This window comes from Phalacrocorax aristotelis, chromosome 8, assembly GCF_949628215.1.
Source record: "Phalacrocorax aristotelis chromosome 8, bGulAri2.1, whole genome shotgun sequence".
NCBI classification, from domain to species: Eukaryota; Metazoa; Chordata; class Aves; order Suliformes; family Phalacrocoracidae; genus Phalacrocorax; species Phalacrocorax aristotelis.
In genome coordinates this window covers 32992450-33020326 of record NC_134283.1, presented here as the reverse complement: position 1 = coordinate 33020326, position 27877 = coordinate 32992450, and the positions used below count along the sequence as shown (strand labels likewise).

Below are 27877 nucleotides of genomic sequence, written 5' to 3'. Positions count from 1 at the left end.
GGACCTGTGTGTACCGGTGCGTGCCAAATGGGACATGAGCTGTCAATGTGCTCTTGCTGCCCAGAAATACAATGGTGTCTTCGGTTGCATCAAAAGGAGTGTGGCCAGCAGGTTGAGGGAGGGCATTTTCCCCCTCTACTCCATTTCATGAGACCCAACCGGGGGTACTGCTATGGGGCCTATACTACAAGAAGGACATGGAGCTGTTGAAGGAGGTCCAGAGGAGAGCCACAAAAATTGTCAAGGGGCTGGAAGACCTCTGCTATGAAGAAGGGCTGAGACAGTTGAGGGTCTTTGGTGTGGAGAAGAGGAGGGTCTGGGGAGACCTTGTTGCACCTTTTCAATATATAAGGGGAACCTATAAGGAAGATGGAGGGAGACTTTCCCAGGGCCTATTGTGACAGGACAAGGGTTAATGGCTTTAAACTGGATGAGGGGAGGTTTAGACCAAGATAAGGATGAAATATTTTATGATGAGACACTAGACCAGGTTGCCCAGAGAAGCTGTGCACGTGCCATCACTTATGGGGTTCAGAGTCAGTTGGGGGGGGGCATTGAGAAACAGGCTGTAGTGAAGGATGCCCCTGCCCGTGGCAGAGTGGTTCAACTAGGTAATCTTTAAAGGTCTGTTCCAACCCGATCCATTCTTTGAAAGACTCAGTGAGGCTTTCCCCCTCGAGTATGGAGACGTAAAAGAAGGAACTTCATCTGTGACTCGGAAACACAATGATGAAGTTATTCTGCTATCTTAGCACAGAGCTACACACAAAGAAACGCAGGTATGATGGAAACCCATTATAGAGACCCAGCATGACAGGATTGAATATCTTTTGCTTCATTCTGTTCCTCATGACGTACTGATTACCCCAAAAGGAATATTTCCTTCTTGGTATTTGTTCCCAGTAAGGAAAGCAGAATCGAAAATAACTGACAGAGTGCTAAAAAGCGCAAAAAGCCTTCCCTAGCTCTAATATAATTTCTTGCTCTTATACTTCTGTCTTGATTTTATTAAGGCCAGCTGAGTTCCTTTCTTTATTGCTCTGCCATGAAGATTTCCTTCTGACATTTGCGACTCAAGGAGATGACCTACCCGAGAGTGTACCTCAGCGTTAAACGCCTCTGGCGTTGCAGGAAGCAAGTGCTTCTGCGCTGCCTGCTTCCAGAGAAGAGAGACCCCCAAGGCTGGACGCAGCCGCTGACCGCCCGTGAAACGCCCGGCCCCCGGTGAGCGCGGCCATCAGCCGGCTGCAGTGGCGTCGCGGCGCCTCCGGGTGCCGCTGTTGGCCGACGCGGAGCGGCGCCGGAGCCGCCGGCGGGGCTGGAGCCGGAGCCGCCGCAGCGACCTGCCCCCGCAGGCTGGTCGCTCGCAGGGCGCCGGCCGTTCTCGGCATCGGCACGGGCAGCAGCGGCGAGCGGCGGCGCGGCGCGGGGAGCAGCGGCGTCCGAGGCGGCGCCGAGATCGCTGCCGTCCGGCGGCCCCTGCGCTCGCTGCGGAGAGTGGCCGGAAGGGCGGGAGGGCAGCGGCAGGAGGGAGGAGCGCGGCGAGCGCTGCCGAGAATGGCGGGCAGGCAGAGGCAGAGCCGGCGGCGAGCGGCCGGGCGAGTGCTGCTGCCCGCTTTGCTGCTGTGCTTGTGGTGCCGGGCGGCGGCGGAGCGGATCCGCTACGCCATCCCCGAGGAGCTGGGCAGAGGCTCGCTGGTGGGGCCGCTGGCGCGGGACCTGGGGCTGAGCCCGGCGGACCTGCCCGCACGCAAGCTGCGGCTCGGCGCCGAGAAGCAATACTTCTCGGTGAGCGGGGAGTCCGGGAACCTCTACGTGAGCGAGAGGCTGGACCGGGAGGAGATGTGCGGCGAGTCGGCGTCCTGCTCCGTCAGCTTCGAGGCGCTCGTGCAGAACCCGCTCAACGTTTTCCACGTCGAGGTGGCCATCCAGGACGTCAACGACAATTCCCCGGCCTTCAGCAAGGCTGCGCTGGACCTCGAGATCACTGAATGGACGCTTCCCGGGGCTCGTTTTCCGCTGGAGATGGCCCGAGACGCGGACGTGGGCAGCAACTCGCTGCTGACTTACCAGCTCACCAGCAACCCGTCCTTCGCTCTGGCCGTGAGGGAGAGCCCGGATGGAAGCAAGCAGCCGGAATTAGTGCTGGAGAGAGCACTGGACCGTGAGAAGCAGAGCTCCTTTGTGCTGGTGCTGACGGCGGTGGATGGGGGGGACCCCGTGAGGTCCGGGACCGTCCAGGTTCGCGTCAACGTGACGGACGCCAACGACAACGCGCCCGTGTTCGGTAAAAGCGTCTACGAGGCGCGAGTGCGGGAGAATCTGCCGGCGGGGTCGCTGGTGCTGCGGGTGCGAGCCACGGACGCGGACGCGGGCTCCAACGGGCGGGTCTCCTACTCCTTCGGCAACGTCGCGGACGGTGTCCGCGCGTTGTTCGCTGTCGACAGCAACAGCGGCGAGGTCAGGACGGCGGGGCCCCTCGATTTCGAGGAGAAGAGCAAATACAGCTTCAGCCTGGAGGCGAGGGACGGCGGCGGACTCACGGGTCACTGCAAGGTGCAGATCGATCTGTTGGACGAGAACGACAACGCACCCGAAATCACGGTGTTGTCGGTGTCGAGCCCGGTGCCCGAGGACGCGCCAACCGGCACGGTGGTGGCCCTGGTGAAAGTGCGCGACCCGGACTCCGGCGAGAACGGTCAGGTGTCGTGCGAGCTGTCGGGCGAGGCGCCCCTGTCGATCGTGGCATCGTCGGGAGGCTCGTATAAGGTGGTGACGGCGAGCGCGCTGGACCGGGAGCTGGCGGCCGAGCACCGCGTGACGGTGGTGGCCAGGGACCGGGGCAGCCCGGCGCTCTCCAGCCGCGCGGCGCTGGTGCTGGAGGTGTCGGACGTGAACGACAACGCGCCGGTGTTCGAGGAGGCCGCCTACAGCGCCTACGTGGCGGAGAACAACGCGGCGGGCGCGCCGGTGGTGCGGGTGCGCGCGCGGGACGCGGACGCGGGCGCCAACGGGCGCGTGAGCTACTGGCTGGCGGGCGGCAGCGCGGGCGCGTCGCCGTACGTGTCGGTGGAGGCGGAGACGGGCGCGCTGTTCGCGCAGCGCTCCTTCGACTACGAGCAGTGCCGCGAGTTCGCGGTGGCGGTGCGGGCGCAGGACGGCGGGTCGCCGGCGCGGAGCTCGACGGCAACGGTGCGCGTCTTCGTGCTGGACCGCAACGACAACGCGCCGCGGGTGCTGTGGCCGGCGGCGGGCGCGGGGGCGGGCGCGGGGGCGGGCGCGGGGGCGGCGCCGTTCGAGGTGGTGCCGCGGTCGGCCGAGGCCGGGTACCTGGTGGCCAAGGTGGTGGCGGTGGACGCGGACGCGGGGCGCAACGCGTGGCTGTCGTACGAGCTGGTGCAGGCGCCGGAGCCGGCGCTGTTCCGCGTGGGGCTGCACAGCGGCGAGGTGCGGACGGCGCGGGCCGTGTCGGAGAGGGACGCGGCGAAGCAGCGGCTGGTGGCGGTGGTGAAGGACCACGGGCAGCCGGCGCTGTCGGCCACGGCCACGCTGCACGTGGTGCTGGCCGAGAGCTTGCAGGAGGCGCTGCCGGAGCTGAGCGAGCGGGCGGCGGGCGCCGACTCGCCGGCGGAGCTGCAGTTCTACCTGGTGCTGGCGCTGGCGCTCCTCTCCGCCCTGTTCCTGCTGAGCGTGGCGCTGGCCGCCGTGGCGCGAGTGCGCCGGGCCGGGCCGCCCGCCGTCCTGCGCTGCCTGGGCGCGCAGCGCTTCTCCGTGGCCGGCGCCGCCGCCTTCCCTGCCGACTTCTGCGAGGGCACCTTGCCCTACTCCTACAACCTGTGCGTGGCGCCGGGACGCGCCGCCGCCGAGGGCCCTTGGCTGCCGCCGCCGCCGCCGCCGCCGCCGCCGCTGCCCAGCCTGCCGGCGGAGGAGCTTCTCGGCGGGGAGCCCTGCGGGAAGCGGAGCCCGAGCAGCAGCGCCGGCGCGGGAGAGCCGCCCGCGGACCCCGGCGCAACGCAGGTCTGTAAGCCCGCGCTCTCTCGCTGTTCTCCTCGAGCCCCACTGAACCGTCGTCCCTTTCCCCCTGTCTTTCCCCGGGTGGCGTGACTGGGGAGTGCTGATCCGTGTCTCCGTGAAGGAGTGCAAGAAAGATCGGCCTAACTCCCTTCCCCTAAGAGCAGGCAGTTAGCTGCCGCACTCTTTGGTGATCACAGGTTCGGGTTCACCGGAGAGGGTTCTGTCTACAGCTCTCGCGTTGTCTAACCTCACATGCGTTAGTACCGCTGAAAACGGATCCGCTGATGGTGCGTGGCGGAGTCTGGAAAATGGGGTTGACGCTTGGTGTTGGAGGTTTTTTCTTCCTTACCGCTTTTTCCCGGAAACGATGTACTTGGATCGGGTTGATAGCTGGGCATAAAGCCGTTGGTGAATGATTTTTGGGTGCTGGACTCCCAAAGGAAACGTGCGTGTGGCGCCATGAATGGAAAAGTGACAGAGGAATTACTTCTCTCAGCAATTTTTTGCAATAGTTGTTGCATCCGTCTGTTTAGAAGGGCAGGTGTCTAGGATCTAGAAAACATATATCAAACGTCAAGGAGATTCCCAAAATGGCAGTGTGGGCACTTGAGTAAAGTCCATTTGCATATTTATCGATGGTCCCCACAGTCTGGGGTGTGCAGCTGCACTTGTCTTCTCCGGCTGCCCTGCAGGATTTTGGTGAAAATATGTCATACCTCCGAGACTATTCCACACTTAGAACAATAATTTGCTAGGGAAAAAAAGGGAAAAAAAAGAAAAAAGTAAAAAAAAAAAGAAACCCCAAGCCTCTAGTATTGCAGTGAAATAGTATTTCAGAGTAAACTGGCTCTCTTTTCCTTTTGTGTCCCTCTTCACCCAAAGGGTTGTATTTTATTTTATTTTATTTTATTTTATTTTATTTTATTTTATTTTATTTTATTTTATTTTATTTTATTTTATTTTATTTTGTAATACCCCGAACAGCGAGTGCATGCGCATTGCTGCCTATTGCTGAGTTACTGTAGAATGGAGCACTAAGCCCTAAGTGTAAGCATGGCCTGTAGTGTAAGGTTGTAATCAAAAACTCCGAGCGGGTGGTTGGAGAAGGGGGAGAGGTGGAGGCTGATTCAGAGCAGCCTCTGATGCCGTGAAAATCCCAAATCAGGACTCAACAGTCTGAAGGACTATTAAGCAGGCATTCTTTATTGCAGCGATGGACTTACAGGGGATAACTCCTCCTACTGTGGGTTCCCGCACAAAGTTAGTTGAATAACTTCTACAAGCTTTACATACATATTCCTTAGTTTTCCGAGAAAAGATATACATAGTCTTTATTTTCTGAGAACTCCTTATCTTATGCAGATGTCCTTTGCGCATGCCTGTTGATGTCTCCGGGTGGTCGTCAGGGGTCTCTGGGTAAAGGATATACTTCTGCTCACTGTGTCCGCTAGTTAACTTTTCCTTTCGCGCAAACTCCGTTCTGAGATCACGTGTGTACTGTCCTTGAGGGATAGTCTGTTCTGGTGTAGTGCTTTGCTCTGCAGTTCCTTATCTTTATGGTTCTGTACATCTGCTTTTCTAAGGTCAAATGTTACCGTCGTAAATTTTTGTTTAGGCGCTTCTTGTCTGGAAGCCTTTCTGACTCCCCCAAAGCAACAAGTTTTAGTCACTGCAGTTCTAGCTCTATCGCCTCCGATGCGCAGGTGAAAAGCCACGAAGTCAAGACTGACGGGCAGTGCCGGTAGTGCGGGACGCGGGGACTGACAGTCCCGACCGTTCGTGAGTAGTTCCCCTACCTCATGACGGTGTTTTGATCTGCAGAAAGGGCGGGGAAAACGTCCCTCAAGCACGACTGCTACAAAAAGGTGTCCAATTCGTGGTGGGGATTGTGCTTTTGGACTAATGGAATACGAGTCATCCTACTCTGCACGGCGCATTAAGAAAAAGTATATCTATATGATACCACCATTGCAAAAGCCTGTTTCATTTGCGGTGGAAATATCACGCAAACGGGAGGCGTGTTACTTCTTTGTGGTTGCGATCGCCTCGAGGATCAAAGAAGAGATCGGCTCGAGAGAAGGCAAGGCAGGAGATCACCGATGCCTCCGTGTCCATGAGGGTCTCGCCCCCGCGAGTCGCCCGTGGGAAAGGCGGGGCGGGCGGCGCTGGGCAGCGGTGGGTGCCTGCAGTGCCGGGAGGAGGCTGCGGGCGCCGCTGTTGACCGAGGAGGAGCGAGAGGAAGGCCGGGGCGCTGCAGGCAGCCCCGCCCGCTGCGGCCCGGCTCGCTGGCTGGCTGGCTCGGCGGCCGGGCGGTCTGCGAGCGTCCCAGCGGCGCGGAGCCGTGCTGCAGCGGGGCGGAGGGGCCGGGAGCGGCGAACCGAAGCCGGAGCCGGAGCCGGAGCCGGAGCTGGAGCGGGATCGGCGGGCGGTGCGGCGGCAGTGCGGCGGCGGCGGCGGCGATGGCGATGTGCGCGGCGGGGAGGCGGCGGGGCCGGCGGGAGCGAGCCCTGCTGTGGTGCGTGCTGGCGGCGGCGTGGGAGGCGGCGTGGGGGCAGCTGCGCTACTCGGTTCCCGAGGAGGTGCCGAAGGGCTCGTTCGTGGGCGACGTGGGCAAGGACCTGGGGCTGGAGCTGCCGGCGCTCCGACACCGCGGCGTCCGCGTCTTGGACAGAGGTAGGACGCAGTATTTCGCTCTGCACGGGAAGACGGGACATTTAGTGACGGCGGAGAGGATAGACAGAGAGCAGCTGTGCCGGCTGGTGGAGAAATGCATTCTGCGCTGTGAGGTGATAGCGGAGGGGGAAATGCAAGTTTACGGAATCGAAGTGGAGATCATGGACATAAACGACAACGCGCCCAGCTTCCGAGAGGCAGAAACGGAGCTGCGAATGAGCGAGACGACAGCCCCGGGGTCGCGGTTTCCTGTTGCCGAGGCTCACGACCCCGACGCGGGACCGAATGGCGTGCAGAGGTACGAGCTGAGCGGTGACGAGCACTTCTCGCTGGCCGTGCAGGCGGGCGCCGGCGGGGATGAGCGTCCCGAGCTGGTGCTGGCGAAGGCGCTGGACCGGGAGGCGGCGGCGTTTCACGAGCTGGTGCTGAGGGCGAGCGACGGCGGAGAGCCGGCGCGGACGGGCACGGCGCGGATCCGCGTGGCGGTGCTGGACGCGAACGACAACGCGCCCGCCTTCAGCCAGGCGGAGTACACGGTGCGCGTGCCGGAAGACGTGCCCGTGGGCTCCGCCCTCGTCACCCTCACGGCCACCGATGCCGACGAGGGGACGAACGGGCACGTGAAATACTCGTTCAAGAGAATCACATACAAAGACTCGCATATTTTCGAGCTGAACAGTGCGACGGGAGCGATCACACCGGTGCGGAGCCTGGACTTTGAGGAAGGTGGTTCGTACGAAATGGAGGTGCAGGCACGAGACGGCGGGGGCCTTTCCGACACGGCGAAAGTCGTGATCACGGTGACAGACGTGAACGACAACGCGCCTGAACTGACAGTGTCGTCAGCGCTGCGCGAGATCTCTGAGGACGCGCCGTCGGGGACGGTGGTGGCCCTGGTGCACGTGCAGGACCGGGACTCGGGGCCGAACGGGGCGGTGCGGTGCTCGGTGGACGGGGGCGTCCCGTTCCGCCTGGAGAGGTCGTTTGATAATTACTACAGCGTGGTGACGGCGAGAGAGCTGGACCGCGAGGAGGTGTCGGAGTACAACGTGACGGTGCGGGCGGCGGACGGCGGGTCGCCGGCGCTGTGGAGCAGCGCGGTGCTGGCGCTGCGGGTGCTGGACGTGAACGACAACGCGCCGGTGTTCGCGGAGGCGCGCTACAGCGCCCGTCTGCCCGAGAACAACGCGGCGGGCGCGCTGGTGCTGACGGTGCGGGCGGCGGACGCGGACTGGGGGCAGAACGCGCGCGTGCGGTACCGGCTGTCGGAGGGGCGGGTGCGGGGCGCGCCGCTCTCGTCGTACGTGTCGGTGCAGGCGGAGACGGGCGCGCTGTACGCGCTGCGCCCGTTCGACTACGAGGAGGTGCGCGAGGTGGGGCTGTGGGTGCGGGCGGAGGACGGCGGCGCGCCGCCGCTGAGCAGCAACGTGTCGGTGCGGCTCGTGATCGTGGACGAGAACGACAACGCGCCGCAGGTGCTGTACCCGCCGCCGGCGGCGGCGCCGGGCGCGGGCTGGGCGGGCGTGGAGCTGGCGCCGCGCTCGGCCGAGCCCGGGGCGCTGGTGGCCAAGGTGGTGGCGGTGGACGCGGACGCGGGGCAGAACGCGTGGCTGTCGTACGAGCTGGCCAAGGCGACGGAGCCGGGGCTGTTCCGCGTGGGGCTGCACAGCGGCGAGGTGCGGACGGCGCGCTTCCCGCTGGCCCGCGACGCGGCGCGGCAGAGCCTGGTGGTGGTGGTGAAGGACCACGGGCGGCCGGCGCTGTCGGCCACGGCCACGCTGACGGTGGTGCTGGCCGAGAGCGTGGCCGAGCTGCTGTCGGAGCTGGGCAGCGCGGCGGCGGCGGCGGCGGCGGCGGGGGAGCCGGCCGGCAGCCTGACGCGGTGGCTGGTGGTGGCCGTGGCGGCCGTGTCCTGCCTCTTCCTCGCCTTCCTGCTGCTGCTGCTGGCGCTGCGCCTGCGGCGCTGGCGCCGCTCGCAGCTGCTGGCGGCGGGCAGCGGCGCCTTGCGCGGCGTCCCGGCCTCGCACTTCGTGGGCATCGACGGCGTCCGCGCCTTCCTGCACTCCTACTCGCACGAGGTGTCGCTCACCGCCGACTCGCGCAAGAGCCAGCTCCGCTTGTCGGGCGGCAGCTGCTGCGACACCCTCCCGGCCCGGCCGCCGCCCGACGAGCCCGCGCCGCTGCTCGGGGAGGACGCTGCCGGCGCCCGCCTCGCGGACCCCGCCCCTGCCCCGGTGAGTTCCTCTAGCGAGACTTTCCTGCCTTTCCTTTCTTGGTAGGCTGCATTTTTTCTCTTTCCGTTACCTTTTCTCTATGCGCGCGGGGCAGGCGAGGCGTAGCTAAGATGCTCTTTCAGATTGTGAGGGTGAAAGAACACCGGGCAGGTTGTGAAGTGTTGGAGAAGAGAACTGTGGAAGCTCTGCATGCAGAGCTGTTGAATTACAGAAGAGGTACGATTTGCTCCTTTCCCTGTCCAGTGCCCAGCTCTAGTTTCCTGCAATGTGAGTTTCCTTTTCCCAAGCAGTTTTGGCCTGAGACACATTATTCTGGCTGTCATGGGAGCCCTGCGAGGTTCTTCCTGTGTGTTTGCGGGTTGATGTGTTGTTCTTAATTAACAGATGAACTATGTACTTATGAGAAGTGCCATAATGGGAGCTTTGGGAGGAGCCAACCGTGTTTTGGTTGCCTACTAAATACCTTAATTATGTGTCTACTCTGAATGCCATCATCTAGAAGAGGATGTTATGATCCTTTCAACTGTGCATGTTTTAACGTCTTGCCTTGCTCGTTTTCATGGGAAAAACATTGTTGGAGGTGTTTGCTTAAAACATCTTTTGTTTCGATGGCATCTACCTGCAACTGATGAAGATCACTGACAACCATGGGAGGTGTGAGGCTTTGAGGAGCGTCTGGTGGGTGCTGTGTGTGAAGTGATGCTGGTAGAGACATGTCATGTGTTTTTTTGGTTCCCGGGGTTTATTGCTGGCTATCTGAAAATTAGTCTGAAGGTGTCTTACTTTTGGATATCACCTTGCTTGGACTCAAACTGGCCAAGCTGTAGGTCCATCAGTTTTCTTTCATATTGCATGGTGTTCCCTGTGAATGATAGTTAAATTCTTGCCTTGCTTTTCCTGATGAGGTAAAGTGGGCCTCCGCGTCTGACCACATGCCTGAAAATGTCTCTGGAAGAAATGCTTTTTCTCGTCACGTACACCTGGCAAGCAGTCAGCGCAACATGGATGGGAGACTGGCCTTGAGGTAGGAGAAGAGCAGGTTGAATGCTCCCTCTGGCTGGCAGTGCTTTAACATCAGGCCTAGTGCCAAGGCCTCTGCCACTTACCTACATCCTGAAAGGGGCGGCAATCCTCTGAGGAGTTTGTCTGCAAGCAATAGCCATGGAAGTGCAAACGTGACACAGGGGTACCCCTCCTAGTATCTGCGGTGTGAAATGTCATTTTCCAGGGATATACCCTTGTAAGTCTGTGATGTAGAGTTTCATCGTGGTTGTAGAAAGCTTTTCCCAGCCTTGACCAACCTTCAGATGTTATTGTTGGCTCTTGCTCGTATGAGGTAACTGCTGATGTTTTGTTGGTATTACAACTGGTATAAATGCATGATGCGGGATGGTGTTTTTGCCAGGATTTTCTGGGTTTGGGGCTTGCTATTTGAGGCACGTGTGAGGAAGTTACCACTATCGTGTCCAATGTGGCTTTTCCTGCGAATGGGAGTTATTGGGCGTAGATGTAAACATTGGATTAACGGTTGCAGTCACAAATATTCCAAAGTGGCCATGAGCAAGATGCTGTCTTTGAGCTGATACTGATGACTGAGTCTTTCACCAAGATGCGTGTCACTTATGCTCTTTAGGACATTCTGTGTTTCTTCAGATGACTGTCATGAGCAGAGATATCTTTATATATGGATTTGTGTTGTGACCCTTGTTCTCCATAAGGAGAAGCTGTGTGCACATCATGTCTTTCAGTGACCCATATGGGTCCCGTAGTTGTGGTCCTGTGCAGTTTCCTTTTATTATTATCCAAAGAAATGACTTTGAGAACTGTGGCTACGGCCTTTGGTGTAAACTCCTGTGTGATCCTCCCCTGTACTTTTACCAACTAGATACTCCTCTTGTGTACATGCTACAACTGACATGATCTGAAATGTTAAGTTATGATTCCATCACTTCTGTGGGTTTCAAATTCCTTCTTTGTTTCTCTCATGTTCTAAGACTGGGCCTCCGTTTCTCTGACAGTCCTTAAAGGTAGAGATCTGTTAAAGTTATCAGGCAGATGGAGCAGTTTCTGTCGATACTTTGCAAGTGTACAGCTACCAAGACAAAGAATTTGATAGACTTCTGTTTCCCTAAAAGGTCTCTGAATTATATGCTCTTTTCCCTGTGGCTGATACATGGCCAAAAGTTGGGTGTTTTCCATGGTTCAACTCTTGGCTGTGAAGGCTGAGCAAGGAGGGTGCGAGGCTGGCTTCCACCCCATGATGATAGGTGGGTCAACGTGCTTTTGGCTGGGCAGTGGTTTGCTTTCATGCCTGGTGCCAAGACCTGTGCCATTTATGTTATGATCCTAGGTTCGCTATCCTGAAAGGCAATGGCAGTCCTTTGATAATAAAGTATTTGAGCGTTACTGTGTACCTGGAATGACGATTCATGTGCAAAATGGCTTATAATTCCTGTGTGAAACCTCCTTTATCCATCTGTATCTCCCTGGAACATTGTGACATAGCGTTTCTTCACCGTTTAAACTACACTTTCTTTTGGGCTTTTTTTCTTGGAAGGTGGCGGTTCCTTTCTCCCATTTCTGGACAGTGATTTTGCAGTTGAAACTGCAACTGTTGGGTGTTTGTGTTTTTTTGTTTGTTTGTTTGTTTTCAGCAAATACTGCATTGCAGAGTGAGTCGGTATTTGTGATTTATGAAACACCAGGTGATGTCCCATTTTATCTCCTGACGTGTGTAATACTCCTTTCCAGTCAGTATTGGTTCCTTGACTAGATGTATGACGTTGTTAGCAAGTGGAAGTTTGCATTATTAGCAGGGTCTGATGTCTTCCTGATAGCAATTGTGTTTGAGTAGGATGAGAAAGACAATGTTCATGGCCCCGTGTATAACACAGCTGCTCATTGTTTCTACTCTTCTCAGCCTTTATGTTTCTCCATGATAACATGGTGAGCAATGAAATGTCTTTGCATTGGTCCATGCTGCCATCCCTGTGCACCAGGTGGAGGAATGGGCTGGGCAGCAACTGGTGGCTTGATGAAGTCTTTCTGCCTGTTATGAAGTCGAAAGAGAGTCATAAAAGTTGTGGCTCTTTGAGAAAGTCTCTGGGTGGCTGTGTGTGAAGGGCTACCGGAGGGAACAGGAGAGGTGTTTTGCTGATTCCCTGTCTTTAAGGTAGTTTTACTGGCAGAGGACCTCGATGTGCCTTGGCTTGAAAATACATGCTATGGCAATATCACCTCTCAAATGAGGGCAGACTGGGAGAGACTCAAGGTGTGGGGGGAGACGTAAGGACAAGGATATTCCCCCTCTGCAGTAGCTGTTCACTGACCCAGTCTCTCCTGGAGGACCGCTCGTCTCTTGCTTCTCTACCCTTGATGTTTCTTCCCAGAAGAGTAGCGAGCAGAGAAATGTATCTTCCTTCTTTGTATGGAGGTGTAGAGAAACCTCTGTGAAGTCCATGGTGTGATAGTGGTGCCTGTTGAAGAGGAATGGTGTGGGCGACTGGGTGTTTGATGACAACAGCTTGTGAAAAATGAGGGTCAAAGAATACTGTGCAAGTTGTGAAGGGCTGGAGATGCGAGTCATGGGAGCTGTTTGTGAGGGGCTGTTGAAGGACAGAAGAGAGATGATTTTCTCCTTTTCCTGCTCAGCGCCCAGCTGTAGCATTATCCAATGTGAGTTTCACCTTCCCAGAGACATTTGGCTAGAAGACATATTTTTTCACCTGCACTGAGAGCCCTGGGAGGATTTCCCTTGTGTTTGCAGGTTGTCATCAATTCTTAACTAATAGCGTAATTCTGTACTTAATCACAGGTGCCATAATGGGAACTTTGGGAAGAGCACATGTGTGGAAGAACACATCTGTTATGTTTGCCTGACCCTCCTCTGTGTACCCTTTATGTTTACAGCTGTGAAGAGCAAGACATTCATAGATGTTTTTCCTTAAAATGTCACTGGAAGAAATGCTCTTGCTTGTCACATACACATGCTGAGAAGTCAAGTGTTATCTATGGTAAGGAGAAGTTGTTTGTGCATCTTTTGTTTCAGTGGAGTATCTGCAAAGTATGATGATCACTGACAACCATGGGAGCTGTGAAGGGTATGAGAAGAGTCTTGGGCGTGCTGTGTGTGAGGAGGTGCTGGTGGAGACATGGCATGTGTTTTGAAAATTCTCAGCATTCATTGCTGGCCTTCTGAATATGAGCCTGGAGGTGTCCATGTTGCCCATGTGCTGAAGAAGGATGATGGTGTCTTTGACATGAAACTTTTATGACTAAATCTTTATCGGATCTGCATATCGCTTGTGCACTTGAGAACATTTTACGTTTCTTCAAAGTGATGTGAGGAGCACAGAAATCTCTTTGCATGCGTTCGTGTTGTGATCCTTGTTCTCAGTAAGGAGAAGTTGTGTGTGCAAGTTTACTTTCAGTGGTATGTGGCTGCAAAGGTAGCTTTCCTGTTGTGTGATGTTTAGGTGGGGTGAAAGCTTCTGTCTGTCCAGAGATAGGGCAGGTGAAAAAGTGTGCTGTGGTATACTTAGAAATCTCCAAAAGATGTAAAGATGGCGCAAAATTTCCGTTTCTGCTAGTTGTTCTCTGGGGCCCAAGTTGTGGTTCTGTGTATTTTCCTCTTTTCTATTGTCCGTAGAATTTACTTTGAGGAACTGTGGCTACGGTCTTTCTTGTGAGCACCTCTGTGAGGCTCCTGTGGGCTTCTTACCACCTAGATACCCTTCCTGGGGACCTTCCTGTGTAACTACTTCCGTTGACATAATCTGAAAAGCTATGTTGCCTTCACTTCATGTTGCCCATTTTTGCCTTGGTTTGTTTTTTGTCCAGGTCTAAAGCTGGTCCTCGTTGTGGCTGGTAACCCTTAAAGCATTACAAGATCTCTTCTAATTGCTGGGCTGGAAACCAGTTTCCATCTGTAACCTGAGGTGCTCAGCTGCCAAGACAAAGACTTGGATACAGCTCTGTTCCCCTGAATGTCACTGAATGAAATGCTCTTTTGCCTGTGGTTGACATATGGCCAAAATATTGGATATTGTCCGTGGTGCAACTAAAGGCTGTGAATGCAGAGCAAGGAGGGTGAGAGGCTGGCTCCCAACCAGGAAAATACATGGACCAATGAGACCTTGGCTGAGCAAGGCTTGCACGTCTCGCCTGGTGCCAAGGCCTGTTGCCATTCATGCTGTGATTGTGGATTCCTTGTTCTACAAGGCGATGGTAGTTCTTCCGTCGTGAAGTATTTGCACAGTAAATGTGCATGTGGAACAATGATGAACGTGCAGAATGGCTCATAATTCCTGCGAGAATCCTCCTTTACCCATCTGTATCCCCCTGTATCATTGGATGTACACCTTCCTCATAGCTGTAATTGCAGGGTTTTTCCAGGCCTTTGTTTCCTGGAAGGTTGTGGTTCCTTTCTCCCATTTCTGGACAGTGCTCTTGCAGTTGAAACTCTGCATCGATTTTTTTTGCAGCAAATCCTTCCTTCAACTCGCTAAGACAGAATTTAAGGTGTGAGGTGAAGGAAGCAGAAGCTAATAGAGAATCTGTTTTAATATCTCAGAAGACTAAGCTTGAGAAAGAGGTCCATGATAAGGTGTTTATACTGATGACTTCCTATTGGTGGGACATGAGCAGCTCACATGAGCTGGTGACTATTTCATAAACTGAAACCACCTACTATGTAGTTCTCAGTAACAGTTTAAAGCTACACTTGTGCTTGAGACGTCAGTGACTTCCAGGTGCTTTCAGGGATGAATTTCAATGCCTGCAGTAGAAGACCAAGATGTCCCTCCAATGAGGTTTTCTGACAACACTTTTCTTCTAATGCTTCCTGGACTCATATGTAGGTTACCTTGTTATTACCAAGATAGCTTTGTTTTGGAGTGTGCCATGAGTTAGTGCTTGGTCAAGCTACAGTGAGTGTGAAAGGCAAGAGGTGCGAGGGTATGACTGTACGCTGCTAATGTCGCGGGCGGGGCGGGGGAAGCATCTCAACAGGACCTTAGTAGTAGTCACATCTCTGTGGAAGAGTGCCTGTGATAAAAGAGGGGAGGGGATTCCCCCTAAACCTGAAAGTTTGATGACTCATTCTCTGTTGGCTGACTACCCCTCTCTTATCCTAGCTGTTTATCCCTTGCGTGCTTTACAATCCTTAGTTTTTTTCTCAGAATGTTGGTGGGGAGACAATGTACCTCCCTTCTTGGTGTGACGCTGTGCATTATCCACTGATGATATGTATTGCCAATTATGAGAAGGTCAGTATCAAACCTGCAGCTTTTGTAGGGTTGGAGAGATGACAGGGAAGCCCTGAGGTGTTGGGGTATAGAAGAATGGACGGCCATTTCCTTGCTTGTCATACTTAATACTGCTGTGTGCCTAATGAAGTAATATGCAATTTGATTTGCTTCTGCTCAATACGTATGTGGAAGGTCACATCTCTTCCAGTTGTCTCAGTGCAGGTGCAGTTTTTGTACATACATTTGATGTTTACAGCTGTAACGGGAAAGGCTTTCATAGACACGTGGGTGCTCACAATTGGAGAGCCATGGGCTTGACAGACGAACCGTTAGATGGATAAGGAACTGGCTAGATGGCAATCTCCAAAGAGTCCTAGTCAATGGATCAGTGGAAGCCAAGAACATGTGGTGCTCCTCAAGGGTATGTACTTGGACCAGTGTTGTTTAGTACCTTCTTCAGTGACATACACAGTGGGATTGAGCGCACCCTCAGCAAGCTTGCAGGCAACACCAAGCTGAGTGGTGCCTTTGATCTGGTAGAGAGAAGAGATGCCATCCAGGGCAACCTTGAAAGGCTGGAGAAGTGGGACCATGCAAAGCTCATGAAGGTCAACAAGGCCAAGTGCAAGGTCCTGCACCTGGTTTGGGGCAATCCCGAATTTCAACAGAGACTGTGGGATGAATGGATTGAGAGCAGCCTCGCTGAGAAGGACCTGTGTGTACCGGTGCGTGCCAAATGGGACATGAGCTGTCAATGTGCTCTTGCTGCCCAGAAATACAATGGTGTCTTCGGTTGCATCAAAAGGAGTGTGGCCAGCAGGTTGAGGGAGGGCATTCTCCCCCTCTACTCCATTTCATGAGACCCAACCGGGAATACTGCTATGGGGCCTATACTACAAGAAGGACATGGAGCTGTTGAAGGAGGTCCAGAGGAGAGCCACAAAAATTGTCAAGGGGCTGGAAGACCTCTGCTATGAAGAAGGGCTGAGACAGTTGAGGGTCTTTGGTGTGGAGAAGAGGAGGGTCTGGGGAGACCTTGTTGCACCTTTTCAATATATAAGGGGAACCTATAAGAAAGATGGAGAGAGACTTCTTCCCAGGGCCTATTGTGACAGGACAAGGGTTAATGGCTTTAAACTGGATGAGGGGAGGTTTAGACCAGAGATAAGGCAGAAGTGTTTTATGATGAGGGAGGTGAAACACTGGAGCACTCTGCCCAGAGAAGTTGTGGATGTGCTGCCGTCACTGGAAGAGTTCAAGGTCAGTTTGGGGGGGGGCATTGAGAAACAGGCTGTAGTGAAGGATGCCCCTGCCCGTGGCAAGTGGTTCAACTAGTTAATCTTTAAAGGTCTGTTCCAACCTGAGCCATTCTATGTTTCTATGTGAGATCTCACATGGCTTTCCCCCTCGAGTATGGAGATGTAAAGAAGGAACTTCATCTGTGACTCAGAAACACAATAACAAAGTTATTCTGCTGTCCTGGCATAGAGCTACACACCTCAACTTTTGGGTGAGGTATTCCTCACTGTAACTGTTCTTCTCCCTACAAGAAAAATAATCCATGGGAGAAACATCAGAGATGCACATGAGGAAAAGGAAGAAATGCAGGGAAGTTGGAAATCCTTTGCACAGACCCATCATGCTTTTCCTTTATTCTGTTTCTGATGACGTACTGAATACTCCAAAAGAGATATTTCCTTCTTGGTATTCGTTCCCGGTAAGGAAAGCAGAATTGAAAATAACTAACAGAGTGCTAAAAAGCGCAAAAAGCCTTCCCTAGCTCTAATATAATTTCTTGCTCTTATACTTCTGTCTTGATTTTATTAAGGCCAGCTGAGTTCCTTTCTTTACTGCTCTGCCATGAAGATTTCCTTCTGACATTTGCGACTCAAGGAGATGACCTACCCGAGAGTGTACCTCAGCGTTAAACGCCTCTGGCGTTGCAGGAAGCAAGTGCTTCTGCGCTGCCTGTTTCCAGAGAAGAGAGACCCCAAGGCTGGACGCAGCCGCTGACCGCCCGTGAAACGCCCGGCCCCCGGTGAGCGCGGCCATCAGCCGGCTGCAGTGGCGTCGCGGCGCCTCCGGGTGCCGCTGTTGGCCGACGCGGAGCGGCGCCGGAGCCGCCGGCGGGGCTGGAGCCGGAGCCGCCGCAGCGACCTGCCCCCGCAGGCTGGTCGCTCGCAGGGCGCCGGCCGTTCTCGGCATCGGCACGGGCAGCAGCGGCGAGCGGCGGCGCGGCGCGGGGAGCAGCGGCGTCCGAGGCGGCGCCGAGATCGCTGCCGTCCGGCGGCCCCTGCGCTCGCTGCGGAGAGTGGCCGGAAGGGCGGGAGGGCAGCGGCAGGAGGGAGGAGCGCGGCGAGCGCTGCCGAGAATGGCGGGCAGGCAGAGGCAGAGCCGGCGGCGAGCGGCCGGGCGAGTGCTGCTGCCCGCTTTGCTGCTGTGCTTGTGGTGCCGGGCGGCGGCGGAGCGGATCCGCTACGCCATCCCCGAGGAGCTGGGCAGAGGCTCGCTGGTGGGGCCGCTGGCGCGGGACCTGGGGCTGAGCCCGGCGGACCTGCCCGCACGCAAGCTGCGGATGGCGTCCGCCGCTAAACGGCAGCTGAAATACTTCTCGGTGAGCGGGGAGTCCGGGAACCTCTACGTGAGCGAGAGGCTGGACCGGGAGGAGATGTGCGGCGAGTCGGCGTCCTGCTCCGTCAGCTTCGAGGCGCTCGTGCAGAACCCGCTCAACGTTTTCCACGTCGAGGTGGCCATCCAGGACGTCAACGACAATTCCCCGGCCTTCAGCAAGGCTGCGCTGGACCTCGAGATCACTGAATGGACGCTTCCCGGGGCTCGTTTTCCGCTGGAGATGGCCCGAGACGCGGACGTGGGCAGCAACTCGCTGCTGACTTACCAGCTCACCAGCAACCCGTCCTTCGCTCTGGCCGTGAGGGAGAGCCCGGATGGAAGCAAGCAGCCGGAATTAGTGCTGGAGAGAGCACTGGACCGTGAGAAGCAGAGCTCCTTTGTGCTGGTGCTGACGGCGGTGGATGGGGGGGACCCCGTGAGGTCCGGGACCGTCCAGGTTCGCGTCAACGTGACGGACGCCAACGACAACGCGCCCGTGTTCGGTAAAAGCGTCTACGAGGCGCGAGTGCGGGAGAATCTGCCGGCGGGGTCGCTGGTGCTGCGGGTGCGAGCCACGGACGCGGACGCGGGCTCCAACGGGCGGGTCTCCTACTCCTTCGGCAACGTCGCGGATGGTGTCCGCGCGTTGTTCGCTGTCGACAGCAACAGCGGCGAGGTCAGGACGGCGGGGCCCCTCGATTTCGAGGAGAAGAGCAAATACAGCTTCAGCCTGGAGGCGAGGGACGGCGGCGGACTCACGGGTCACTGCAAGGTGCAGATCGATCTGTTGGACGAGAACGACAACGCACCCGAAATCACGGTGTTGTCGGTGTCGAGCCCGGTGCCCGAGGACGCGCCGACCGGCACGGTGGTGGCCCTGGTGAACGTAAACGACCCGGACTCCGGCGAGAACGGTCAGGTGTCGTGCGAGCTGTCGGGCGAGGCGCCCCTGTCGATCGTGGCATCGTCGGGAGGCTCGTATAAGGTGGTGACGGCGAGCGCGCTGGACCGGGAGCTGGCGGCCGAGCACCGCGTGACGGTGGTGGCCAGGGACCGGGGCAGCCCGGCGCTCTCCAGCCGCGCGGCGCTGGTGCTGGAGGTGTCGGACGTGAACGACAACGCGCCGGTGTTCGAGGAGGCCGCCTACAGCGCCTACGTGGCGGAGAACAACGCGGCGGGCGCGCCGGTGGCGCGGGTGCGCGCGCGGGACGCGGACGCGGGCGCCAACGGGCGCGTGAGCTACTGGCTGGCGGGCGGCAGCGCGGGCGCGTCGCCGTACGTGTCGGTGGAGGCGGAGACGGGCGCGCTGTTCGCGCAGCGCTCCTTCGACTACGAGCAGTGCCGCGAGTTCGCGGTGGCGGTGCGGGCGCAGGACGGCGGGTCGCCGGCGCGGAGCTCGACGGCAACGGTGCGCGTCTTCGTGCTGGACCGCAACGACAACGCGCCGCGGGTGCTGTGGCCGGCGGCGGGCGCGGGGGCGGGCGCGGGGGCGGCGCCGTTCGAGGTGGTGCCGCGGTCGGCCGAGGCCGGGTACCTGGTGGCCAAGGTGGTGGCGGTGGACGCGGACGCGGGGCGCAACGCGTGGCTGTCGTACGAGCTGGTGCAGGCGCCGGAGCCGGCGCTGTTCCGCGTGGGGCTGCACAGCGGCGAGGTGCGGACGGCGCGGGCCGTGTCGGAGAGGGACGCGGCGAAGCAGCGGCTGGTGGCGGTGGTGAAGGACCACGGGCAGCCGGCGCTGTCGGCCACGGCCACGCTGCACGTGGTGCTGGCCGAGAGCTTGCAGGAGGCGCTGCCGGAGCTGAGCGAGCGGGCGGCGGGCGCCGACTCGCCGGCGGAGCTGCAGTTCTACCTGGTGCTGGCGCTGGCGCTCCTCTCCGCCCTGTTCCTGCTGAGCGTGGCGCTGGCCGCCGTGGCGCGAGTGCGCCGGGCCGGGCCGCCCGCCGTCCTGCGCTGCCTGGGCGCGCAGCGCTTCTCCGTGGCCGGCGCCGCCGCCTTCCCTGCCGACTTCTGCGAGGGCACCTTGCCCTACTCCTACAACCTGTGCGTGGCGCCGGGACGCGCCGCCGCCGAGGGCCCTTGGCTGCCGCCGCCGCCGCCGCCGCCGCCGCCGCTGCCCAGCCTGCCGGCGGAGGAGCTTCTCGGCGGGGAGCCCTGCGGGAAGCGGAGCCCGAGCAGCAGCGCCGGCGCGGGAGAGCCGCCCGCGGACCCCGGCGCAACGCAGGTCTGTAAGCCCGCGCTCTCTCGCTGTTCTCCTCGAGCCCCACTGAACCGTCGTCCCTTTCCCCCTGTCTTTCCCCGGGTGGCGTGACTGGGGAGTGCTGATCCGTGTCTCCGTGAAGGAGTGCAAGAAAGATCGGCCTAACTCCCTTCCCCTAAGAGCAGGCAGTTAGCTGCCGCACTCTTTGGTGATCACAGGTTCGGGTTCACCGGAGAGGGTTCTGTCTACAGCTCTCGCGTTGTCTAACCTCACATGCGTTAGTACCGCTGAAAACGGATCCGCTGATGGTGCGTGGCGGAGTCTGGAAAATGGGGTTGACGCTTGGTGTTGGAGGTTTTTTCTTCCTTACCGCTTTTTCCCGGAAACGATGTACTTGGATCGGGTTGATAGCTGGGCATAAAGCCGTTGGTGAATGATTTTTGGGTGCTGGACTCCCAAAGGAAACGTGCGTGTGGCGCCATGAATGGAAAAGTGACAGAGGAATTACTTCTCTCAGCAATTTTTTGCAATAGTTGTTGCATTCGTCTGTTTAGAAGGGCAGGTGTCTAGGATCTAGAAAACATATATCAAACGTCAAGGAGATTCCCAAAATGGCAGTGTGGGCACTTGAGTAAAGTCCATTTGCATATTTATCGATGGTCCCCACAGTTTGGGGTGTGCAGCTGCACTTGTCTTCTCCGGCTGCCCTGCAGGATTTTGGTGAAAATATGTCATACCTCCGAGACTATTCCACACTTAGAACAATAATTTGCTAGGGAAAAAAAGGAAAAAAAAGAAAAAAGGAAAAAAAAAAGAAACCCCAAACCTCTAGTATTGCAGTGAAATAGTATTTCAGAGTAAACTGGCTCTCTTTTCCTTTTGTATCCCTCTTTACCCAAAGGATTGTATTTTATTTTATTTTATTTTATTTTATTTTATTTTATTTTATTTTATTTTATTTTATTTTATTTTATTTTATTTTATTTTATTTTATTTTATTTTATTTTATTTTATTTTGTAATACCCCGAACAGCGAGTGCATGTGCATTGCTGCCTATTGCTGAGTTACTCTAGAATGGAGCACTAAGCCCTAAGTGTAAGCATGGCCTGTAGTGTAAGGTTGTAATCAAAAACTCCGAGCGGGTGGTTGGAGAAGGGGGAGAGGTGGAGGCTGATTCAGAGCAGCCTCTGATGCCGTGAAAATCCCAAATCAGGACTCAACAGTCTGAAGGACTATTAAGCAGGCATTCTTTATTGCAGCGATGGACTTACAGGGGATAACTCCTCCTACTGTGGGTTCCCGCACAAAGTTAGTTGAATAACTTCTACAAGCTTTACATACATATTCCTTAGTTTTCCGAGAAAAGATATACATAGTCTTTATTTTCTGAGAACTCCTTATCTTATGCAGATGTCCTTTGCGCATGCCTGTTGATGTCTCCGGGTGGTCGTCAGGGGTCTCTGGGTAAAGGATATACTTCTGCTCACTGTGTCCGCTAGTTAACTTTTCCTTTCGCGCAAACTCCGTTCTGAGATCACGTGTGTACTGTCCTTGAGGGATAGTCTGTTCTGGTGTAGTGCTTTGCTCTGCAGTTCCTTATCTTTATGGTTCTGTACATCTGCTTTTCTAAGGTCAAATGTTACCGTCGTAAATTTTTGTTTAGGCGCTTCTTGTCTGGAAGCCTTTCTGACTCCCCCAAAGCAACAAGTTTTAGTCACTGCAGTTCTAGCTCTATCGCCTCCGATGCGCAGGTGAAAAGCCACGAAGTCAAGACTGACGGGCAGTGCCGGTAGTGCGGGACGCGGGGACTGACAGTCCCGACCGTTCGTGAGTAGTTCCCCTACCTCATGACGGTGTTTTGATCTGCAGAAAGGGCGGGGAAAACGTCCCTCAAGCACGACTGCTACAAAAAGGTGTCCAATTCGTGGTGGGGATTGTGCTTTTGGACTAATGGAATACGAGTCATCCTACTCTGCACGGCGCATTAAGAAAACGTATATCTATATGATACCACCATTGCAAAAGCCTGTTTCATTTGCGGTGGAAATACCACGCAAACGGGAGGCGTGTTACTTCTTTGTGGTTGCGATCGCCTCGAGGATCAAAGAAGAGATCGGCTCGAGAGAAGGCAAGGCAGGAGATCACCGATGCCTCCGTGTCCATGAGGGTCTCGCCCCCGCGAGTCGCCCGTGGGAAAGGCGGGGCGGGCGGCGCTGGGCAGCGGTGGGTGCCTGCAGTGCCGGGAGGAGGCTGCGGGCGCCGCTGTTGACCGAGGAGGAGAGAGAGGAAGGCCGGGGCGCTGCAGGCAGCCCCGCCCGCTGCGGCCCGGCTCGCTGGCTGGCTCGGCTCGGCGGCCGGGCGGTCTGCGAGCGTCCCCGCGGCGCGGAGCCGTGCTGCAGCGGGGCGGAGGGGCCGGGAGCGGCGAACCGAAGCCGGAGCCGGAGCCGGAGCCGGAGCTGGAGCGGGATCGGCGGGCGGTGCGGCGGCAGTGCGGCGGCGGCGGCGGCGATGGCGATGTGCGCGGCGGGGAGGCGGCGGGGCCGGCGGGAGCGAGCCCTGCTGTGGTGCGTGCTGGCGGCGGCGTGGGAGGCGGCGTGGGGGCAGCTGCGCTACTCGGTTCCCGAGGAGGTGCCGAAGGGCTCGTTCGTGGGCGACGTGGGCAAGGACCTGGGGCTGGAGCTGCCGGCGCTCCGACACCGCGGCGTCCGCGTCTTGGACAGAGGTAGGACGCAGTATTTCGCTCTGCACGGGAAGACGGGACATTTAGTGACGGCGGAGAGGCTAGACAGAGAGCAGCTGTGCCGGCTGGTGGAGAAATGCATTCTGCGCTGTGAGGTGATAGTGGAGGGGGAAATGCAAGTTTACGGAATCGAAGTGGAGATCACGGACATAAACGACAACGCGCCCAGCTTCCGAGAGGCAGAAACGGATCTGCGACTGAGCGAGACGACAGCCCCGGGGTCGCGGTTTCCCCTGCGAGACGCGCAGGATCCGGACGCGGGACCGAATGGCGTGCAGAGGTACGAGCTGAGCGGCGACGAGCGCTTCTCGCTGGCCGTGCAGGCGGGCGCCGGCGGGGATGAGCGTCCCGAGCTGGTGCTGGCGAAGGCGCTGGACCGGGAGGCGGCGGCGTTTCACGAGCTGGTGCTGAGGGCGAGCGACGGCGGAGAGCCGGCGCGGACGGGCACGGCGCGGATCCGCGTGGCGGTGCTGGACGCGAACGACAACGCGCCCGCCTTCAGCCAGGCGGAGTACACGGTGCGCGTGCCGGAAGACGTGCCCGTGGGCTCCGCCCTCGTCACCCTCACGGCCACCGATGCCGACGAGGGGACGAACGGGCACGTGAAATACAGTTTTCATAAAGCTTCAGACCAAGCATCCGAAATTTTTCACCTGGACTCTGAGACAGGAGAAATATCCGTTAAGGACAGTCTGGACTTTGAGGAAATCTCCTCACATGAATTGGAGGTTGAGGCACGGGACGGAGGAGAGCTTTCCGACACGGCGAAAGTCGTGATCACGGTGACAGACGTGAACGACAACGCGCCTGAACTGACAGTGTCGTCAGCGCTGCGCGAGATCTCTGAGGACGCGCCGTCGGGGACAGTGGTGGCCCTGGTGCACGTGCAGGACCGGGACTCGGGGCCGAACGGGGCGGTGCGGTGCTCGGTGGACGGGGGCGTCCCGTTCCGCCTGGAGAGATCGTTTGATAATTACTACAGCGTGGTGACGGCGAGAGAGCTGGACCGCGAGGAGGTGTCGGAGTACAACGTGACGGTGCGGGCGGCGGACGGCGGGTCGCCGGCGCTGTGGAGCAGCGCGGTGCTGGCGCTGCGGGTGCTGGACGTGAACGACAACGCGCCGGTGTTCGCGGAGGCGCGCTACAGCGCCCGTCTGCCCGAGAACAACGCGGCGGGCGCGCTGGTGCTGACGGTGCGGGCGGCGGACGCGGACTGGGGGCAGAACGCGCGCGTGCGGTACCGGCTGTCGGAGGGGCGGGTGCGGGGCGCGCCGCTCTCGTCGTACGTGTCGGTGCAGGCGGAGACGGGCGCGCTGTACGCGCTGCGCCCGTTCGACTACGAGGAGGTGCGCGAGGTGGGGCTGTGGGTGCGGGCGGAGGACGGCGGCGCGCCGCCGCTGAGCAGCAACGTGTCGGTGCGGCTCGTGATCGTGGACGAGAACGACAACGCGCCGCAGGTGCTGTACCCGCCGCCGGCGGCGGCGCCGGGCGCGGGCTGGGCGGGCGTGGAGCTGGCGCCGCGCTCGGCCGAGCCCGGGGCGCTGGTGGCCAAGGTGGTGGCGGTGGACGCGGACGCGGGGCAGAACGCGTGGCTGTCGTACGAGCTGGCCAAGGCGACGGAGCCGGGGCTGTTCCGCGTGGGGCTGCACAGCGGCGAGGTGCGGACGGCGCGCTTCCCGCTGGCCCGCGACGCGGCGCGGCAGAGCCTGGTGGTGGTGGTGAAGGACCACGGGCGGCCGGCGCTGTCGGCCACGGCCACGCTGACGGTGGTGCTGGCCGAGAGCGTGGCCGAGCTGCTGTCGGAGCTGGGCAGCGCGGCGGCGGCGGCGGCGGCGGCGGGGGAGCCGGCCGGCAGCCTGACGCGGTGGCTGGTGGTGGCCGTGGCGGCCGTGTCCTGCCTCTTCCTCGCCTTCCTGCTGCTGCTGCTGGCGCTGCGCCTGCGGCGCTGGCGCCGCTCGCAGCTGCTGGCGGCGGGCAGCGGCGCCTTGCGCGGCGTCCCGGCCTCGCACTTCGTGGGCATCGACGGCGTCCGCGCCTTCCTGCACTCCTACTCGCACGAGGTGTCGCTCACCGCCGACTCGCGCAAGAGCCAGCTCCGCTTGTCGGGCGGCAGCTGCTGCGACACCCTCCCGGCCCGGCCGCCGCCCGACGAGCCCGCGCCGCTGCTCGGGGAGGACGCTGCCGGCGCCCGCCTCGCGGACCCCGCCCCTGCCCCGGTGAGTTCCTCTGCCGAGACTTCCTCTGCCACGCTTCCCTCTGCTGCTTCTCTGCCCTATCCCCCCGTGCTCTGTGTCCTGCGTAGGGAGGCTTCCTTACAAGGAAGGCAGCGCTTCGGCCAGCGCCGCGCCGTGTGCTGGTGCCTCTTGCTGCCGGGAGGGAAACGCCGTGGGATTGTGGCTCAGCGTTGCCGTTGTTGTGGGAGGCAGGAGAATTGAGGCTCCTGTTGGCTGGCCTTGCGTTTAGAGCGGGTATTTGTGTCACGTCGTTACAGTGTCACACGGTGTTCCCTGACCCAGTCTGTCTTGGAGGACCGCTCCTCATTTACTTTTAGAGCCTTGCTGTTTCTCCTCTGAAGTGTAGTGAGCACGCAAGTGATTCTTCCTTCTCAGTACAGAGTGGTAAAGGTCACAGAATCACAGAACGTTAGGGGTTGGAGGTGAATTTGAGTGGATTTCACAGAATGGTATCGCAGAATGCTAGGGTTTGGAAGGGATCTCTGGAGATCATCTTGTCCATCGTCCCTGCTTGAGCAGGGACACCTCTGTGTGAAGTCCATGCTGTGATCCTGGTGCCTTGTATGGAGAAATGATCTGGGCCACTGAACCTTTGATGTCATGTTGTTGCAAATTATGAGGGTCAAAGAACACGGAGCAAGTTGTGTGAGGGTGGAGAGGAGAGTCGTGGGAACTTAAGACCATTAGTAGAATGCGCTGTTGAAGGACATGAGAGGGATGGTTTGCTCCTTTCCCTGTTCAGTGCCTAGCTGTAGGTTAATGCAATGTGAATTTCTTCTTCCCGAGTAAGTTTGGCCCTGGGAGCCCTGGGAGCCCTGGGAGGTGCTTCCCGTGTGCTTGCATGTTGTCATTGATTCTTAACTAACAGCTTAAATCTGTACTTATGATAAAAGCATAACTGGATCTTTGGAGGTGCCAACCGATTATTCATTCCCCACTAAGTTTCTTTGTTTTGTGCCTACTCTCTAAGTGCCCTAATCTAGAAGTGCATGTGTAAATTAGAAAGATGCAAGTTGTGAAGGGTTTGAGGAGAGTCTCAGGGATCCTGAGTGTGCGGATGTACCAGTCGAGGTAAGGCATGAGTTTTGTCAGGTCCCAGGGTGTGTTCCTGGGCTATGGAAACAGGGCTCGAAGTGTCTTATGTCTGGATACCACCTGGTTTGGACTCCTGACCAAGTTGTGGGTACTTCCATTTTCCTGTTGCTGGAGGTTTCCTGTGAATAGCAGTTTAATTCTTGCCTGGAGGAAATGTTTTTGCTTGTCACATAAGTGTGGTGAAACGTCTGTGCCGCATTGGTGAGAGACTGGCCTTGAAACAGGAGAAAAAGGAGGTTGTATGCCACCTCTGGCAGGGCTGTGGTTTAATTTCACGCCTAGTGCCAAAGCTTCTGCCATTTACACTAAGTCCGCCTTTGTCAATCTCCTAAAAGGGGATGACAGTCCTCTGATGACTTTGTCATTGTTTCTCTCATGTTCTAAAATTGGGGCTCTGTTTGGCTGATGAAAGTCCTTTAAAAGTAGAGATCTGTTAAAATTATCAGGCAGATGGAGCAGTTTCCATTCATACCTTGCAAGTGTACTGCTGCCAAGATAATGACTTTGATAGATATCTGTTTCCCTAAAATGTCTCTGAATCATATGCTCTTTTGGCTGTGGCAGATACATGGCCAAAAGTTGGCACTGTCCATGGTTGAATGAACAGCTGAGAATGCCGAGCAAGGAGGGTGAGAGGCTGGCTTCCACCCCATGAAAATAGGTGGGTCAACGTGCTTTTGGCTGGGCAGTGGTTTGATTTTATACCTGGTGCCAAGACCTGTGCCATTTATGTTATGGCCCTAGCTTCTCCGTACTGAAAGGCCATGGCAGTCCTTTGATAATAAGGTATTTGAGCGTACGTGTATATCTAGAATGATGATGCATGGGATTATAATTCCTGTGTGAAACCTCCATTATCCATCTGTATCTCCCTGGAATGTCGTGATGTAGAGTTTCTTTACGTGGAGGAGATTCCCCTTAAAGCATGAGTTTGATGACCCATTCTTTATTGGATAACTGCTCCTCTCTTATTTTGGATGTTTATCATTCATGTGCTTTAGAATCTTTCTTTATCATCTCAGAATGTTGGTGAGGAGTCAAATGTACCTCCTTTCTTGGTGTGATCGTAGTGCATTATCCTCTGATGATATGCTTTCGCCAATTATGAAAAGGTCACATGCAAACCAGCAGCTTGTGTAGGGTTGGAGAGAAGACAGGGGAGCTCTGTGGTGTTGGGGTATAGAAGAATAGATGGTCATTTCCTTGCTTGTCATTGTTACCACAACCATGTGCCTAATGGAGTACCATGCAATTTGCGTTACTCCTGCTCAACAAATTTGGCCTAAGAAAAATTACGTCACGTGATCCCTTCATTTCTGTGCTTCTAACTCTTGCCTTGTGGTGTTCCTCAAGGGTCCGTACTTGGACCAGTCTATTTAGTATCTTTTACTAAACTTACGTGTTTTCATCACAGGTGAGGTAATTTCTCATTTTGTCTCCTGACATGCGTAATACCGGTTTTCCTGTCAGTATTGGCTCCTCTGAACGGACGTATGACGTTGTTAGCAAGTGGAAGTTTGCATTATTAACAGGGTCTGATATCTTCCTGGTAGCAATTGTGTTTGAGTAGGATGAGAAAGACAATGTTCATGGCCCCGTGTGTAACACAGCTGCTCATTGTTTCTACTCTTCTCAGCCTTTATGTTTCTCCATGATAACATGGTGAGCAATGAAATGTCTTTGCATTGGTCCATGCTGCCATCCTTGTGCACCAAGTGGAGGAATGGGCTGGGCAACAACTGCTCCCTTGACAAAGTCTGTCTGCCTGTTATGAAGTCGAAAGAGAGTCATAAAAGTTGTGGCTTTTTGAGAAAGTCTCTGGGTGGCTGTG

At 56.9% G+C, this 27877-nt stretch overlaps 4 protein-coding genes across 4 annotated transcripts; all 4 read left to right on the top strand.

Annotated features, from left to right (window-relative positions):
- Nucleotides 1–128: 128 nt before the first annotated feature.
- Nucleotides 129–5949, top strand: LOC142061362 (protocadherin gamma-B5-like). Its single transcript, XM_075102306.1, has one exon. The coding sequence runs from the start codon at nt 1558–1560 to the stop codon at nt 4102–4104; it is 2547 nt and encodes an 848-aa protein (XP_074958407.1). The 5' UTR covers nt 129–1557; the 3' UTR covers nt 4105–5949.
- A 385-nt stretch (nt 5950–6334) lies between these two features.
- LOC142061355 (protocadherin gamma-A12-like) lies at nt 6335–8981 on the top strand. Its single transcript, XM_075102288.1, has one exon. It carries the CDS (start codon nt 6474–6476, stop codon nt 8964–8966), a length of 2493 nt encoding a protein of 830 aa, XP_074958389.1. The 5' UTR covers nt 6335–6473; the 3' UTR covers nt 8967–8981.
- An 8040-nt stretch (nt 8982–17021) lies between these two features.
- On the top strand, nt 17022–20087 carry LOC142061292 (protocadherin gamma-B5-like). The gene has a single exon (XM_075102126.1). It carries the CDS (start codon nt 17541–17543, stop codon nt 20085–20087), a length of 2547 nt encoding a protein of 848 aa, XP_074958227.1. The 5' UTR covers nt 17022–17540.
- Nucleotides 20088–22328: 2241 nt separating this feature from the next.
- LOC142061361 (protocadherin gamma-A2-like) lies at nt 22329–25296 on the top strand. Its single transcript, XM_075102305.1, has one exon. It carries the CDS (start codon nt 22486–22488, stop codon nt 25150–25152), a length of 2667 nt encoding a protein of 888 aa, XP_074958406.1. The 5' UTR covers nt 22329–22485; the 3' UTR covers nt 25153–25296.
- Nucleotides 25297–27877: the final 2581 nt, after the last annotated feature.

What these genes read in the sequence shown, in the direction of transcription:
- LOC142061355 (XM_075102288.1), top strand. Translation starts at nt 6,474, where the DNA reads ATGGCGATGTGCGCGGCGGGGAGGCGGCGGGGCCGGCGGGAGCGAGCC.
- LOC142061361 (XM_075102305.1), top strand. Translation starts at nt 22,486, where the DNA reads ATGGCGATGTGCGCGGCGGGGAGGCGGCGGGGCCGGCGGGAGCGAGCC.
- LOC142061362 (XM_075102306.1), top strand. Translation starts at nt 1,558, where the DNA reads ATGGCGGGCAGGCAGAGGCAGAGCCGGCGGCGAGCGGCCGGGCGAGTG.
- LOC142061292 (XM_075102126.1), top strand. Translation starts at nt 17,541, where the DNA reads ATGGCGGGCAGGCAGAGGCAGAGCCGGCGGCGAGCGGCCGGGCGAGTG.